This window comes from Anser brachyrhynchus, assembly GCF_964034855.1.
Source record: "Anser brachyrhynchus genome assembly, chromosome: W".
In the NCBI taxonomy this organism is placed as follows: domain Eukaryota; kingdom Metazoa; phylum Chordata; class Aves; order Anseriformes; family Anatidae; genus Anser; species Anser brachyrhynchus.
Window position 1 is genome coordinate 18,539,653 of NC_137704.1, and position 16,922 is coordinate 18,556,574.

General features: G+C 41.4%; 1 protein-coding gene across 2 annotated transcripts in view; it reads right to left on the bottom strand.

Annotated features, from left to right (window-relative positions):
* The window catches only part of LOC308184709 (nipped-B-like protein), a 107,577-nt gene that overhangs the window by 22,011 nt on the left and 68,644 nt on the right, over window positions 1-16,922 (bottom strand). For both annotated transcript variants that reach the window (XM_080572040.1, XM_080572039.1), the window contains 10 exons: window positions 16,610-16,710; window positions 15,160-15,298; window positions 14,864-14,946; window positions 13,680-13,812; window positions 7,734-7,877; window positions 3,814-3,903; window positions 3,355-3,569; window positions 3,157-3,259; window positions 871-969; window positions 630-776 (listed from right to left, as the gene is read on the bottom strand). In XM_080572040.1, the coding sequence (XP_080428166.1) occupies window positions 630-776; window positions 871-969; window positions 3,157-3,259; window positions 3,355-3,569; window positions 3,814-3,903; window positions 7,734-7,877; window positions 13,680-13,812; window positions 14,864-14,946; window positions 15,160-15,298; window positions 16,610-16,710 (1,254 nt within the window). The remainder of the gene's footprint in view (window positions 1-629; window positions 777-870; window positions 970-3,156; window positions 3,260-3,354; window positions 3,570-3,813; window positions 3,904-7,733; window positions 7,878-13,679; window positions 13,813-14,863; window positions 14,947-15,159; window positions 15,299-16,609; window positions 16,711-16,922) is intronic.

The window sequence follows — 16,922 nt, forward strand, 5'->3', positions numbered from 1 at the left end:
AAGCTACCTATCTCTAAAGCCCTTCACAAACATGTTTTATCATGTAACAATAGCAAATGAGTAGTATTTGACTAAAAAGCTGCCTGACATGGATCCTAAAAGGTAGTGTTATCTTAAATTAAAATTGTATTTTATCTAAATATCCAGACAAAAAATACTTTTTGTACAAAAAAACAACAGAAAACCTTTTAAAACGCTAAAACATAGCACAGAAAAACAAAGTAGCTTTCTCTTTCTTTTGGACTACAATTAGCAACTTTAGATTACTGTGTTGTAGATCTTTCTTCATCGTCCCACACTACTGAACTGCCTTCAGAGACCCGTATCTCAAACTTCAAACATGTGGAATAATTCCTCGTTTCACCTAATTTGTGCCTTAACAGTGGAATCAAAAGGAACATAATCCTGGTTCTACTGCAGTACAACTTTCTGATGTGAAAAAGACTCCACTGGAAACAAGTGATGCGTTTTACAGGGTTGGTCTTACAAGGATGATGCTCCTTATTTAAAGCAATAAAATACAATTTACTCTTGGAGTGATAATTCCATATTATTAAACATATAAACTCTGTTGAAAACAAGTTTCCCAATGCCATTTAACTTATCATAAATATCACAAGTCACTGTACCAATATTCTTTCAATCAGCATGTCGTAATACTGCTCAGCAAGCTGAGGACGACAGAGCACAAATCGGCCAAGCAGCTCCACAGCTGCTTCTCGTACACTAGTGGAGTTATCCATTAACCGTCCATGAACACCTCGCTGCATATCCAGCTAAAAAGAACAAATAAAACACATCCAAAATAAGAAATAAGGATTTATTTTAAGTGTGATAAAAGTATGCATGATAGATATTTCCTTTTTTTACCCTGGCTAGAATACTGGGGTCTACAGCAACAACCTCAGACAAACACTTCATGGCTTTTGTTCGAACAGCAATTGCATTTTCACCAAGTACACGCAGAATCTATTAAGAGAACAGAAACAAAATCTCAATTGCTTTGGGAAGGTAAAAATGTTTAACACAGGCAAAAATGCACAAGAATAACACACAAACTATTTAACTAAAATAAGAATAGCTGTCTACTAAAAATTGAATACATCTTCTCAGACAGTAAAGAAGTGCATGTAAATGATGTTCCATGGCACTGATGACTTGAGCATGGATATTTGATAGATCTCTAAGACTAGTCCAAACAGGATTTATACAGGGTCCATATGCTCACTCTACGTCCCTTTGTTTTAAACTCTACTTTTGCCATTCAGATGCAGCTTTCACCATGGTTCTTTTAACAGGAAAGTTGGATCTGGACACTGTAAATCTATGACTTGCTCTGTATGCAGATTAATATAAGTAATGAAACCTAAACCATTGCTAGAGTTCAAACATGTCACCATGCCAACATGCTAGTCCTCTTTTCCCAGAAAAAGGAAAGAAACCACACTGATCAAACAACAGCTTCCAAAGTGAGAGTAACATGCACTTGTGCAAGCAAATGACCAACTTGGCTTATATTTTCAAATCAAATTAAGATACATTTCATGAGTTAGCACTATCAAATAAGCATGCATCTTACAGAAAATGTGAAAAAGATTTCAACATTTTGTAATTATCCTCTTGCTGTGTACATCTAATATAAAGATTTTGCCATGTACATACACAGACAAAATAACATATGCACAATATGATGTATGAAATGCATACAAGAAAAAGAAAAATAAGCACTTATGCCATCAGTACAGAATATGAAAGTATGTGGTGTTACCATGGCCTGTTAAATACCTGTGCTCAATAATGAACAGATATTGCACACTACCCCAAATGTGTTTGGAGTCAGAAACCATTGTGTTTCACTGTACTAGGACTTTTGTCAAACCGAGGAGCAAGAAGGAAACGCAGAGGCAGTGGAAGCAGGGACGCATGGCCTGGAAAGAGTAAAGGGATGCTGTCTGGATGTGCTCGGATGGGATCAGGAAAGCCAAGGCATGGATGGAACTGAGCTTGGCAAGTGATGCAAAGAATAACAGGAAGAGATTCTATAGGTACACTGGCCAGAAAAGAAAGGGCAAGGAGAGTATACCCCGTCTGATTAACGAGAAGGGAGAACTGGTAACAACAAACATGGAGAAGACTGAGGTACTCAACAGCTTCTTTGCCTCAGTCTTCACTGCCAGTCAGGCTTCCCACATCTCTCGTTTCCCTGAACCTGTAGAGGAGGGCTTGGGGAGCAAAGTCCCTCCCAATGTAAGCAAAGAGTAGGTTCGAGACCACCCGATGAAACTGAACAGGTACAAATCTATGGGGCCCAATGACATGCATCCCAGGGTCCTGAGGGAACTGGCTGATGGAGATCATGATGATGGGATCGAGATCATGATGGTGGGATGTAGTGACCCTCAGCAAGTTTGCAGATGACACCAAGCTGAGTGGTGCAGCTGATACAAGAGAAAGAAGGGGTGCCATCCAAAGGGACCTGGACAAGCTTGAGAAGTGGGCCCACGTGAACCCAATGAGGATCAACAAGGCCAAGTGCAAGGTGCTGCACCTGGGTTGGGGCAATCCCAGACAGGAGCACAGACTGGGAGAAGAACTCATTGAGAGCAGCCCTGCAGAGAAAGACTCGGGGGTTCTGGTGGACGGAAAGCTTGACATGAGCCGGCAGTGCGCGCCTGCAGCCCAGAAGGCCAACTGCATCCTGGGCTGCATCAAAAGAGGAGTGGCCATCAGGTCGAGGGAGGGGATTGTCCCTCGATTCAATTGATTCAATACTTAAAGGGGGCTTATATAAAAGATGGAGAACAACTTTTTGCTTGGGCAGATAATGGGGGATAAGGGGGCAGATAACGAATGACAAGGGGGAATGGTTTTAAACTAAAAGAAGGGAGATTTAGATTAGAGGTTAGGAGGAAATTCTTCACTCAGAGGGTGGTGAGGCACTGGAACAGGTTGCCCAGAGAAGTTGTGGATGCCCCATCCCTGCAAAGGTTCAAGACCAGGTTGGATGAGGCTCTGGGCAACCTGATCTAGTGGGTGGCATCCCTGCCCCCTGGCAGGGTGGGTTGGAACTAGATGATCTTTAAGGTCCTTTCCATCTCAAGCTCTCGTATGATATGATTTTATGATATTCTGTGATATGATTCTGGCACAGTTTACCTGTGTCAAATAAATATCGAAGCTCTGGGCAAATGGCCTCATAGAGGCCAAGTAGCGAACAATCAAACATGCGTCTTCATAGTCCACAGTATCAGAATTCATCCTGCAACAAATTCAATGCGTTAATTAGGACATGTTATACAAAACAATTAAAAACATCAAATGCATGGTTAAGAAATCAGCAGTACTGAAACATACTTTAATGTACTGAACTGAGATGGAGCAGTTTTAATGATGCTACGAAGAAACCTTTTCCGACTTTCTGCTCTATGCATGATTTTCCCTGTGGTCTCAACATCTTTTGTATGATGAGTTCCTTCAGACGAATCCTCATCCTTCTGAGATTTAATTGCTTTCTCTGTCTCCATAGTTGTATCACGGAACCACTGAGCTATATAAAACTTCCGAGAAAACTGGAGAGATAGGGCAGGATGCACAGAAAACAAAAAACAACAGATAGAGAAGAGGGAGATTAACTGATTTATAATGAGAGTGAGTTTAATACATCAACCATATTTTGGAAAAGACAATCAACAGTATATGTTAGGGTGACAATTTAATTGAAACACTAATATACATGACTGAAAGTAATTTTATTCAGTAGACGTTATTGAAATTATTTTTATATACACTCGCTATTAGAAAGCTGAAATTTACCACTAATGATGCATCGGTTTCTGTGTTCTCATCGAGATAATCTAGCAAAGCCTTTTGTAGCTGTTGAATTTCATCTTCTCCTCCTGAAACCTGTCAGGACATAGTTATAAAACAGAATATTGCTCAGTGGTAATTACCATTTGACAATCTGTACGTCCACATTTAAAATACAGTGAAGTTAGTTGTTTTGATAATCGCAGAACATTAACAATTTTTAAACAATTACCTGTAAAGTGCATACAAACTGAATCAAATTAGACTTGGTGATTCCAAAGTCTAAAAAAAAGATTAAAAGAAGCATAAGACTGGTTTTAAAACAGATTGACTGATTTGATTAATTTTCCTTCTATGAACTTGCATTAAGATCCTCTGTGAGAAAAAAAAAAGGCTGAAATCAGACACAGACTGACACAAAGTTTAATCTTTAAAAATCATTGTTAGTTTTCTCACTAATAATAAAACACTGAAACAGTGACTTCTCGGGTGAACAAGGGATAAAAGGCAAAACAAAAGTCAAATGAAAAGGAATATGAAAATACAGACAACAGTAGAAAGGTATGGGAAACACAAAGAAATAACTTATCCCTTTGTAAAAATATTTGGTATATGTGTTTTCAGGGATAAAGCACCTATACAGAGAAAGTGCAGCAAGTTTGCTCAATCCATCTAGGAAAGAAGAACTTACAGAGGTTGTCCCCAAACACCTTTGTACTCTAGCATTAAAGAATCATGTTCTCTGAAATTAAATTAAGTTTCTGTCAGTTAAAAAGGCTTGTGAACAAACACACCGTTTATTAAAAAAAAAAAAAGCCACCTACTACATAAAGCCTATCTACAGAAGAGGATAATATTAATTTTTCTGTCAAGCACTTTTAAGATGCACAAAAAGCATCTTACATACAAAACTGTAATATGAGACATGCTAGTGTATCACAATTGTAAATAACTAAACTGTATGAATGTTAAGAAGAGAACGTATTTTTTTCTAAGAGGCTATTCTTACAGGAAATAGGTATATCCTGATCTCTTAAATAGTTCTAGCCTATGTAAATGGAACAACAATCTTATATCTGACCAACAGACAATGTACTTCTCCCAAACAGGGATTACAGAGAATAAATCAGTATCAATGAACTTGTTCATTAGTCAGAAACTAACTTTCTCAATACTTACAAGACAGCATAAAAAGAAAACCAACACACCTTTTTTCCTTTGTATTATACTGAAATATGCAGGTCCTTGTAGTTGCTGATATTACAGCAGTAAAATGTTTTTCTTTTTTCCCCAAAATGAATTAATTCAAGAGTTTAAAACATGTATGTCTACAATGCACATAATACTGATATAGGTTCATTGACATACATTTGTAATATATATGCAAATTATGATTTAAAAGTCCAGCCTTTGACCAATGTTAAATTTTGTAGATAATGGGGTGGGGGAAAAAAAAAAAAGATGCTTGATGAATTCTAATTGCTTAAGTATTTTCGAGCAAGTAAAAAACACAGAACAAACAGGGAAAAAAAGCCTGCAACCAATCATATTCAATATTGATAATAAAAGCAGAATAATTTCTGGCTTAAGCTTCTTCAGCAACAAAATTCACAACTTATAAGCATCAACTTCAGCATGAACAGCACAAATTGGCAATCATGCCACAAATGCAGCACATAATATTGCTTGCAAACATCAGCAAGTAGAAAAATGTACAGTTACAAGTCCAGAAGATCAGAGTATAAAGAGATAAATTAATGAAAGGCATGCATAAGTGTTCAAATCAACTTGTCAATCTATGACAGATTTCAATAAAAAATATGCACTGTTTAAAAAAGTCAAAACAGAAGAGATTTTCTCCTAAATCTAATTATATGGGTCAAGAGTCAAAACCACAGTAGAAAACTATAAGCATCCATCAGTCACTGGGGCATACCGTAGTAACGATATCAGAGGGTAGAAGGAAACATCTAATAAGAGTGTACGTATTCAATTCATCAGGAAAGAACAATCTGTAGAAGTGTAAGTCCATTTCTGAACGGAAGCAATAATTTAAGTTCTTCCTGATGACTAGATCTGAATATGTCTGCCAATGCATCTTCTTATTTTCTTGCCATCTGAACAACAAAGTGAAGCTTAGTTGTCATGTACACCTTTCCAAGTAGTTATTTGTTCTTATGTTACAAATCATTTATAAACAACACACTGTTTACCCTGACTAATGGTACTGTATAATTTATACCTTCCACAATGCATGGATGGTACTGTCTACCATCATTGATGCTACGCTTACTGAATATCTGAAAAAAATGCTTTTAGCACTCAATTGCCCAAAGCAATTTTATTTTCTGCAAATGCCAATGGCCTAGCTACTGCCCAATTCTGTTAAAAAAATAAAAATTCAGGTCACCATATTCATATGTATTTTTCTGGAATATCTTTCAATACCATTTTAACTTCCAGAGATAAGAAAAGAGAAAGGGATCCTTCTAAAATATTTCCCTACAAAGTCTGATGGAGAATTGTCAGAATCACTGCCAATGGAAGAGAATTATAATCCACATAAATGTAAAAATTATATTAAACCAGGAACATAAAGATTTGATACTATATATAGTACAATATACTAATCGAACAAACTTATGGCAATTATCAGACTCAGAAAGGACTAGATGAGCTTTGACTCTTTATTTGAATGCCTGTAAATTTTTGAAGTTTTTCCTCCAGCATAAATCTGTAACAGTCATCTTGAAATACATGCAATAAATCTGGAGTCTTTTTTAGGTAACTGAAAGGTAAATTTGGATAAAATGAATTTGATATGACTATTTAACTTCAGATCCAATCGTTCTGATAGTAGTTAGTAGTTCAAAAAGAAACCTATAGGCTCCATAAGAAATGTGCAACTCCATATTTTTAAAAGGACACATAAGACCTGATGATTTTCTCATCAAACTATGTGCTGTAAAGAGCTCAAAAACATGCATCACTTTGATAACTGTTGCTGCCCTTGCAGATTTGAAGACATTTTGATAATCTGCATTAGCAGAAATGCAAATGTACATTCTCTAATGAGATATATGTACAAGTTCAGGAAAAAAAAAAAAAAAAAAGCAAAGCAATACCAGCTATGTCACGTAAAACCTAACCTTACAGGCTTAAGAGTTTAACTCTCTAAATCACAGAATGGACGAGGTTGGAAGGGACCTCTGAAGATCATCTACTCCAACCCCCCTGCTGAGCAGAATCACCTAGAGCACGTTGCGCAGGATGGCATCCAGGTGGGTTTTAAATATCGCCAGAGAAGGAGACTCCACAACCTCTCTGGAAAACCTGTTCCAGTGCTCTGTCACCCTCACAGTAAAGAAGTGCCCCCTCATATTGAGCCGGAACCTCCTGTGCTTCAGTTTGTGCCCGTTGCCTCTCGCCCTGTCGCTGGGCACAACTGAAAAGAGACTGGCTCCATCCTCTCGACACCCTCCCCTCAGATATTTATATACATTAACGAGATCTCCCCTCAGTCTTCTCTAAAGCCTGTATATGAGTGCCATAAGCCCCATTACCATTTTGTGACAGCAAATGCATACATACATATATAATTTTAATGCCTCTTAAGATAGAATTCAACAGTTGCTCCATTATTTTCTCTGTACCGTCAGAATAAAACTGGTTTTACCACTGTAATTAACCACTTAATATGATCATGAGGGAGATGGTGAAAGAAAGACAGCAATCAACTAAAATATGTGATACTTATAAATAGAATGCATTCGATTCAGAAATCTGAACAATGAAAACTGATTCTCCACATGCCATTTTTTTGGTGGAGATGTTTTTATTTGTTTTTGTTTTAAACAAATCTTTATAATTTTCAAATATCTGAATGGATATATCTCAATCCAGCTGGCATGGGATCTCTCACACACCTGTTTGAGGATTCTGGCTATAGGCCCTTGATCCATTTTGCTAGTGACTGCATCTTTCCTCAGTCTTGCAGCTACAGTTCCAAGATAGTCAAGTGATGCAACTCTTAAAGCCATTTCTGTTGATTTGTTACTGAACTGGTGAACCTAAGAAAAGAAGAATATATATGTTTTTAAATTATGTATTTATGCAACTGAGACTCATAGAATCATAGGTTGGAAGGGACCTTAAAGAACATCTAATTCCAACCCCCCTGCCACAGGCAGGGACACCTTCCACTAGACCAGGTTGCTCAAAGCCCCATCCGACCTGGCCTTGAACACTTCCAGGGATGGGACATCCACAGCTTCTCTGGGCAACCTGTTCCAGTGCCTCACCACCCTCTGAGTAGACAATTTCTTCCTTATATCTAATCTAAATCTACCCTCCTTTAGTTTAAAACCATTACTCCTTGCCCTATCACTGCACTGCCTGATCAGGAGTCCCTCCCCAGCTTTCCTGTAGGCCCTCTTTAGGTACTGGAAGGCTGCTATAAGGTCTCCCCGGAGCCTTCTCTTCTCCAGGCTGAACAACGCCAACTCTCTCAGCCTGTCTTCATAGGAGAGGTGTTCCAGCCCTTTGATCATCCTTGTAGTTTAAAACCATTACCCCTTATCCTGTCGATACACTCCCTGATAAAAAGTCTGCCCCAATCTTTCCTGTAGGTCCCCTTTAAATACTGGAAGTTCACTATAAGGTCTCCCTAGAGCCTTCTCTTCTCTAGGCTAAACAACCCCAACTTTCTCAACCTTTCTTCATTCTTCTCACAAGACACTGTTTAAACTTATTAAAAATTCTAACTTCCATACACTACAAAATTATGTCATTTACTATTACACCACATATACACAATCTCTCTACAAATATGCCTGTTAGTTTTCTTTAAATATATACTTTCATAAAGTAAACTAGATGTCTAGTACAGGAGATATCCTTTGCAATAACAGAGATATTAACCACCATAATATACATTTCTCATTATTCACACAAATATAATGAAAGCTACATTTTTATCAGCAACAGGACCATAAAATATTTTTCCAAGAAACAGGTTAAATTACTGTGTAAATTACTGTGTAATACCAAAAAACAACTCTCTAAGAATATGTTAGCAAAAACGTTCACATTCTGTAACATTTCACATTCCATAAGTAAATGTACTATTATTTGTATAAAAGCAATCTACTTAATTGTTTTCAGGTTCTGTGCTAAATGAATAGTCCAGAGAGGATATTTAACATGAGCAATTACAACTATATGACTTTAATCTGAACAAATATTTGCATTTACTAGATGGTATAAAATGGCACTTTTTTAATGTGAAAAATGTCATGGAAGTGTAGAAGTGGACTTCTGTGAGAAAGAGTATACATACGAGGCGACCGGCTCCGGGGCAGACGCGTGCTGCAGCGGAGCGCGGGATCGGGACAGGCAGGGCTATTTTTCGGGCATCGAGCCTACGTGAGGGAGCCGCCAGGCACCGGCAGCCCTCGTGAGGGAGGCTGACGAGGCGTAGGCGGGGCCAGCAGCGTCAGCGACAGCTCCTCCCCCGGCCGTTCAAAGGCAGCCCTTAGGGAGCGCGAGCGACCAGGAGCACAGCGACCAGGGAGTGACGCGGCAGTTAGCGCAGGCAGGAAGGGCGGAGCGGTCACACCCGCCCATAGGGACAACTCCTCTAACGGCACTCTCCCGTCAGCTGGGCTGCAATGGTCTCCACCAGGCACGGTGCTTTCTCTAGGAAGTCAGTACACACCCAGACCGACTGCCCGTCCAAACATGCGGCAGTTCAGGTCTCCGGATGCGGGGAGTGTCTGAGCCTCTTGCTGCCATCGGCGGGAGGCAGAGAGACTGCTTGCGTGAGGTGCGAGCAGGTGGACAACCTGGTCCGCATGGTGGCAGAACTCAAGGAGGAGGTGCAGAGGTTGAGGGATATCAGGGAGTGCGAGCGGGAGATAAACTGGTGGAGCGACTCCCTGCAGGACCGGAGGGAGAGGGACCAGGGTGAGATGCTCCAAAGGGGGGTGGACCCCCTGCCCTGTCACCATCGGGCAGAGGGAGGGGACCTGCGAGTTGAGGAGGAATGGAGACAGGTCCCTGCTCGACCTCGCAGGAGATGCCCTCCCCTTCCGGTGCCGCCTTCCCAGGTGCCCTTGAACAATAGGTTTGAGGCCCTGGAGCTAGAGAGACCCGTGGGTGAGGATGAGGTAGGAAGCCTACCCAGGAGGATGCCTGAGGTGAGGAAGTTGACTCCATGCCTCAGGACTGCCTCCACCAAGAAAGAAAGAAGGGTGATTGTTGTGGGCGACTCCCTCCTCAGGGGAACGGAGGGCCCTATTTGTCGGCCTGACCCCACACATAGGGAAGTCTGCTGCCTCCCTGGGGCCAGGGTCAGAGACGTTACCAGGAAGCTTCCAAACCTGGTTTGCCCCTCTGACTATTACCCGCTTTTGATAGTCCAGGCTGGCAGTGACGATGTTGAAAAGAGAAGCCTCAAGGCTATCAAACAGGACTATAGGGGGCTAGGACGATTGGTGGAGGGAGCGGGAGTGCAGGTGGTGTTTTTGTCTATCCCTACCGGGGAAGGGAGAGGCACGGAGAGGACGCGGAAAGCTCATGTGGTTAATAGGTGGCTCAGAGGCTGGTGCCAGCACAGAAATTTTGGGTTTTTACACCATGGGAAGCTTTACTCGGCACCTGGCCTGATGGCCCCAGACGGGTCCCTATCTCCAAGGGGAAAACGGATCCTAGGCCAGGAGCTGGCGGGGCTCATAGAGAGAGCTTTAAACTAGGTAAGAAGGGGGACGGGGCTCAAACAAGGCTTGTTGGAGCTGTGCCGGGGGAAACAATGGCTAGGCCGGGGAAGAAGGCGATGGCCCAGCTGAAGTGCATCTACACTAATGCACGCAGCATGGGTAACAAACAGGAGGAGCTGGAAGCCATTGTGCAGCAGGCAGGCTATGACTTGGTTGCCATCACGGAGACGTGGTGGGACCGCTCCCACGACTGGAGTGCTGCAATGCCTGGCTATCGGCTCTTCAGGAGGGACAGGCAGCACAGAGGGGGTGGTGGCGTGGCTCTCTACATTAGAGAATCTTTTGATGTTGTGGAACTCCAGGCTGGGAATGATAAGGTTGAATCCCTGTGGGTTAGGATCCGCGGGAAGGCCGGCAAGGCTAGCTTCCTGGTCGGGGTCTGTTATAGACCGCCGAACCAGGATGAGGAGATGGATGAGGAGTTTTATAGGCAACTGACAGAAGTTGCAAAATCGTCGGCGCTTGTCCTCGTGGGGGACTTCAACTTCCCGGACATATCCTGGAAACACAACACGGCACAGAGAAAGCAGTCTAGGAGGTTTCTGGAGAGCGTGGGAGATAGCTTCCTGACGCAGCTGGTCAGTGAACCTACCAGGGGTGGTGCCACGCTAGACCTTCTCTTCACAAACAGAGAAGGACTGGTGGGAGATGTGGTGGTCGAAAGCTGTCTTGAGCAGAGTGACCACGAAATGGTAGAGTTCTCTATTCTTGGCGAGGCCAGGAAGGGGACCAGTAAAACTGCTGTCTTGGACTTCCGGAGGGCTGACTTTGAGCTGCTCAGGACGCTGGTTGGCCGAGTCCCTTGGGAGGCGGTTCTGAAGGGCAGAGGAGTCCAGGAAGGCTGGGCGCTCCTCAAGAAGGAAATCGTGATGGCACAGGAGCGGTCCGTCCCCACGTGCCCAAAGATGAGCCGGCGTGGAAGAAGACCGGCCTGGCTCAACAGAGAGTTGCGGCTTGTGCTTAGCAGAAAAAAGAGGGTTTATAATCTTTGGAAAAAAGGGCGGGCCACTGAGGAGGACTACAAGGATGTAGCGAGGCTGTGCAGGGAGAAAATTAGAAAGGCCAAAGCTCATCTGGAGCTCAACCTGGCTTCTGCCGTTAAAGACAACAAAAAATCCTTTTACAAATATATCAACGCGAAACGGAGGACTAAGGAGAATCTCCATCCTTTACTGGATGCGAGGGGAAACCTAGTTACTAAGGATGAGGAAAAGGCTGAGGTGCTTAATGCCACCTTTGCCTCAGTCTTTAGCGGCAAGACCAGTTGTTCTCTGGATACCCAGTGCCTTGAGCTGGTGGAAGGGGATGGGGAGCAGGATGTGGCCTTCGCTATCCATGAGGAAATGGTTGGCGACCTGCTACGGAGCTTGGATGTGCGCAAGTCGATGGGGCTGGGTGGGATGCACCCGAGGGTACTGAAAGAACTGGCGGAGGAGCTGGCCGAGCCGCTTTCCATCATTTATCAGCAGTCCTGGCTATCGGGGGAGGTCCCGGTTGACTGGCGGCTAGCCAATGTGGCGCCCATCTATAAGAAGGGCTGCAGGGCAGACCCGGGGAACTATAGGCCTGTCAGTTTGACCTCAGTGCCAGGAAAGCTCATGGAGCAGATTATCTTGAGGGTCATCACGCGGCACTTGCAGGGCAAGCAGGCGATCAGGCCCAGTCAGCATGGGTTTATGAAAGGCAGGTCCTGCTTGACGAACCTGATCTCCTTCTATGACCAAGTGACGCGCTTGGTGGATGAGGGAAAGGCTGTGGATGTGGTTTACCTTGACCTCAGTAAGGCTTTTGACACAGTTCCCCACAACATTCTCCTCAAGAAACTGGCTGCTCGGGGCTTGGACTGGCGTACGCTTCGCTGGGTTAGAAACTGGCTGGATAGCCGGGCCCAGAGAGTTGTGGTGAATGGAGTCAAATCTGGTTGGAGGCTGGTCACTAGTGGTGTCCCCCAGGGCTCGGTACTGGGGCCGGTCCTCTTTAATATCTTTATCGATGATCTGGATGAGGGCGTCCAGTGCACCCTCAGTAAGTTTGCAGATGACACCAAGCTAAGTGCGTGTGTCGATCTGCTCAAGGGCAGGAAGGCTCTGCAGGAGGATCTGGATAGGCTGGAGCGATGGGCTGAGGTCAACTGTATGAAGTTCAACAAGGCCAAGTGCCGGGTCCTGCACCTGGGGCGCAACAACCCCAAGCAGAGCTACAGGCTGGGAGATGAGTGGCTGGAAAGCTGCCTGGCAGAGAAGGACCTGGGAGTACTGGTTGATAGTCGGCTGAATATGAGCCAGCAGTGTGCCCAGGTGGCCAAGAAGGCCAACAGCATCCTGGCCTGTATAAGAAGCAGTGTGGCCAGCAGGTCTAGGGAAGTGATTGTGCCCCTGTACTCGGCTCTGGTGAGGCCTTACCTCGAGTACTGTGTTCAGTTTTGGGCCCCTCGCTACAGGAAGGACATGGACGTGCTCGAGCGAGTCCAGAGAAGGGCGACCAAGCTGGTGAGGGGTCTGGAGAACAAGTCTTACGAGGAGCGGCTGAGGGAGCTGGGCTTGTTCAGCCTGGAGAAGAGGAGGCTCAGGGGCGACCTCATCGCTCTCTACAGTTACCTTAAAGGAGGCTGTAGAGAGGTGGGGGTTGGTCTGTTCTCCTACGTGCCTGGTGACAGGACGAGGGGGAATGGGCGAAAGTTGCGACAGGGGAGTTTTAGGTTGGATGTTAGGAAGTACTTCTTTACCGAAAGGGTTATTAAGCATTGGAATGGGCTGCCCAGGGAGGTGGTGGAGTCACCATCCCTGGAGGTCTTTAAAAGACGTTTAGATGTAGAGCTTAGCGATATGGTTTAGTGGAGTACTTAGTGTTAGGTCGGAGGTTGGACTCGATGATCTTGAGGTCTCTTCCAACCTAGAAATCTGTGATACTGTGACCTTTTCCAAGTTGTGTATCAATCATCCTCTGACCTAAATTTTAGTATTTATGTATTACGTAATAGTGATACACATAAGAAAATCCTTAAAACACTGCATGTATGCATCAACTATCAGAATGTATTCCTCTAATAGCTGAAACTGAAATAAGTCTTCATAGTTAAAAACAAGAATCCCTTACCAATAGCCTTCCTAATAAGCTAAGGAGCAACTCTGCAGCTGGCCATTCTGGTTTATTGACCGTGGAAAGAAGATCTTGAATGAAGTTCTCAAACAGTGGCCTATAATCTTCTTCCCCTTGTTTACTACCACACCTGTTTAGAAGAAAATGTATTATGTAAGCAAATTTAAGATCCATTTAAGCTTTTCTTCTGATATAAACAAAAGTAATCCTATGTTTAACCAGGAAAAAAAAATGTTTTATGCAATTCTAAAAGAAAAAAAAATGGAATATTAGCAGAAAAATAATTTTATCCAGTTAAGGACAAATAATTCAAACATTTATCACTAATTTTTCACTGCAGGGAAAGCAGCTAATCCAGGATAGTAGTATTTTTTCCCTCTAAGCTTTTTCATTTATTGTTTTGAGTTAAAGTCTGAATGAAGAGGATGAACAAGGTAGGTAAAAAAAATTCTGAACCTCAAGCTGTAGTCCTGTATTTAGGAGGTATTGAGTCTAGACTCTTTAAGTCTGGTCCAACTTATCTCAGAATGATATCTCAGTATTATGCTCTTCAAGGTTAAAATCAGAATGTAAAATTCAAAGGTAACATACCTGATAGTGTTTCACTTACATATGACGTTCCTAATGTCTTTAACGATACCAGAGGTATGCAGAGAAATGGCTAGATCTCTAAACAGCTTCTCAGCTTAACGGTGGAAATTAACACGATAAAAACCTCAGGACTTTTTCTAAAAAAAGCTGATTTTGATTATTCAGGTGTGTGTGTATATATATATATATTTATATATATTTCTGTTCAGCTATTAACATTCCTAACTTTAGTTAATGTGATTTTAGAGTTTTAGTCATTTTGATGACTGAATGAATCTGGTTTCACCACTTAAATATTTATTCAGCCTCCTCTTTTGTGCTTCAGATGAGTAACAGACACCTGATAAAAGGATCCTACATAAACTATCAGACAGATTCTTAAATGTATAAAGAACTCCCTGCAGAATTTCTGTGCCATAAAAGTTTTGTCCAGAGAGGAAACTCTCTTAGGGAACTACAAAGTACATTGTTATAAGTAACTTTATTGGTTGGTATTTAGCATTGTGAAGTAATTAGGTTTGTCTCGAGGTGTGACAGACTTTATTCAGAGATGGTTTCATCAATATACTGAAGAATGTAAGAGTACTTACTTCTTAAGGAAAATAGAAAGGAAGTTTTGTGCTGTTCTCATGGCTGTTTCGTATGAGTTAGTAATAAGCACATCTTGATCCACCTAAAAATAACAAGATTTATTAGTCTAACATTTTAGCATACACAGAAATATGATTTCCAGATCAACATTTGTCATGCATCAAATAATTATGGCAGACAAAATTACATTGTCTGATTACTAGAGCACCATCAAAAAACATTATACCCACAAGCACACAGTCATACCTGCACAAAAAAAAAATAAAAAAAGTCTCTTTAAAAATATCTTCCTTACTTTTTTGTTCAATTCCTCCTCTGAATTAGAATCTTTTTCTGCTGATGGTAAGTGCACAACACATTGAATAAGCTGCAGAACTAGTGCTGTTACCATTTGAATATACATAGGCTCTCCATCAGTGTCACTGCTATTTAACCTGTTAATATGAAAAGGACAGCATTAACACTAAAATAAAACAAAACAATTATTTTTGGTCCTAAATGATTTTTAAATTTAGGAATTTTTTTACCACAGATAGAAATCTGTGTTCTAGACATTTATTTATTCATTTGCTTCTCTCTTATGAAGTGAAAGATTGTTTCTAACAAAAACAGTAAGTATTATTCTTAGGTAGGAGAAATGAACTGAAATAGCCCACAGATGACTATCAGAATATCTGTGAAGCTCAGTAGCTGAGAATCTACAGAAAATCTTTTCATATCAATTTTTTTTTAAAGCTGTCCCCTTCATGATAGTAGCCACAGATAGGAAATGCCCTTTAACAGACCAGAACTAGAATTCTATAGATGAATAGTGTAGCCACTGTGGGATCGAGATGGTGACTTCCTTCTGGCAAAGATCCTAATTCAAAGAGGGTATCTACCAGTTATGTTACTATGCCTACCACATTCCTATTTGCTAGATGTCTGATGATTGTAATCAAAATGTCACAAAATATTAGGCATAAACACTCATGTTACACATTAGGGTCACTGAATTCTACTTAAAAGTCCCAGTGCATTTATTTCACTGGATATTTTCCTGTTTATCCACCCTGGATCAGCTAACCTATTTCATTGGCATTTGTCTGTCTCCAGGGGAAAGCTGCATGCAAGCAAGGAACTAAAGCGATGCCAACAACAACAACAAATGTTTTAGAATCATTTAAAGCTTCCAACCCCAATTTTAACTGAATTCCAGTTCAGGTCAGATTCTTTCCCAGATTGGACCTGAATCTATTATTTAGAAGATGCACTGAAGTCCAGCTGAAGCACTTAAAACACAAAGTAAACTGAGCAGTTCCTAAATGAAACTCATTCAAAGGAGTATTAATTTGTATTCCTGGAAAGAGTGCTCTGAGTATGTCCTCAAAGAAATTCACCCAGAATTCTCCTATTAAGTTTTAGCAATGAATTCAATAGCTTCATATAAACAGAATGAATTTTGCAACAAAAACCCCTTTGAATGCACACTAACATTGCACTCGTTTACATGCTTAGTGAGAAGAGTAACAAGATATTTCAATCATTTTTGTAACCAAACATAAATATGATGGCATAAGAAACGGTGACTATTACAAGATACATTTGTCAGGAAACTCTACTCTCACTATAGAGATTTTGAAATATCAACCAGCTTGTAAAGTTGCAGATTTTTTAAGAGATGTTAATGCTGAAACCTAAAATCCCACATGTACAAAACTGTAAGTGCTTACATCTATAAGTTAGCAATCTATGCCAGAAATTACCTGAAGTTTCTCAAACTCCTCTTGCTAGTTGGTAGTCTCGCAAGGGAAGTGAAAATTTCTTCCAGTATTAGCTGTCTATGTTTTTCATACCTGGAGAACACCTATTTAACAGTCACAGGATTGTTAAAAAATTATTTATTGTTACATTAGATACTGTTTGTTAAATTTATTTTTAAAAGTTATATATAGTAACATACACTTCACATGACACAATGCACACCTTGTTTTTAATGTATTACTTTGTTTTTTCAAAGCAAGCATTTATGTATAAAATATATAAAAACTTTTTCAAATAAATATTTTTAAAATCTTC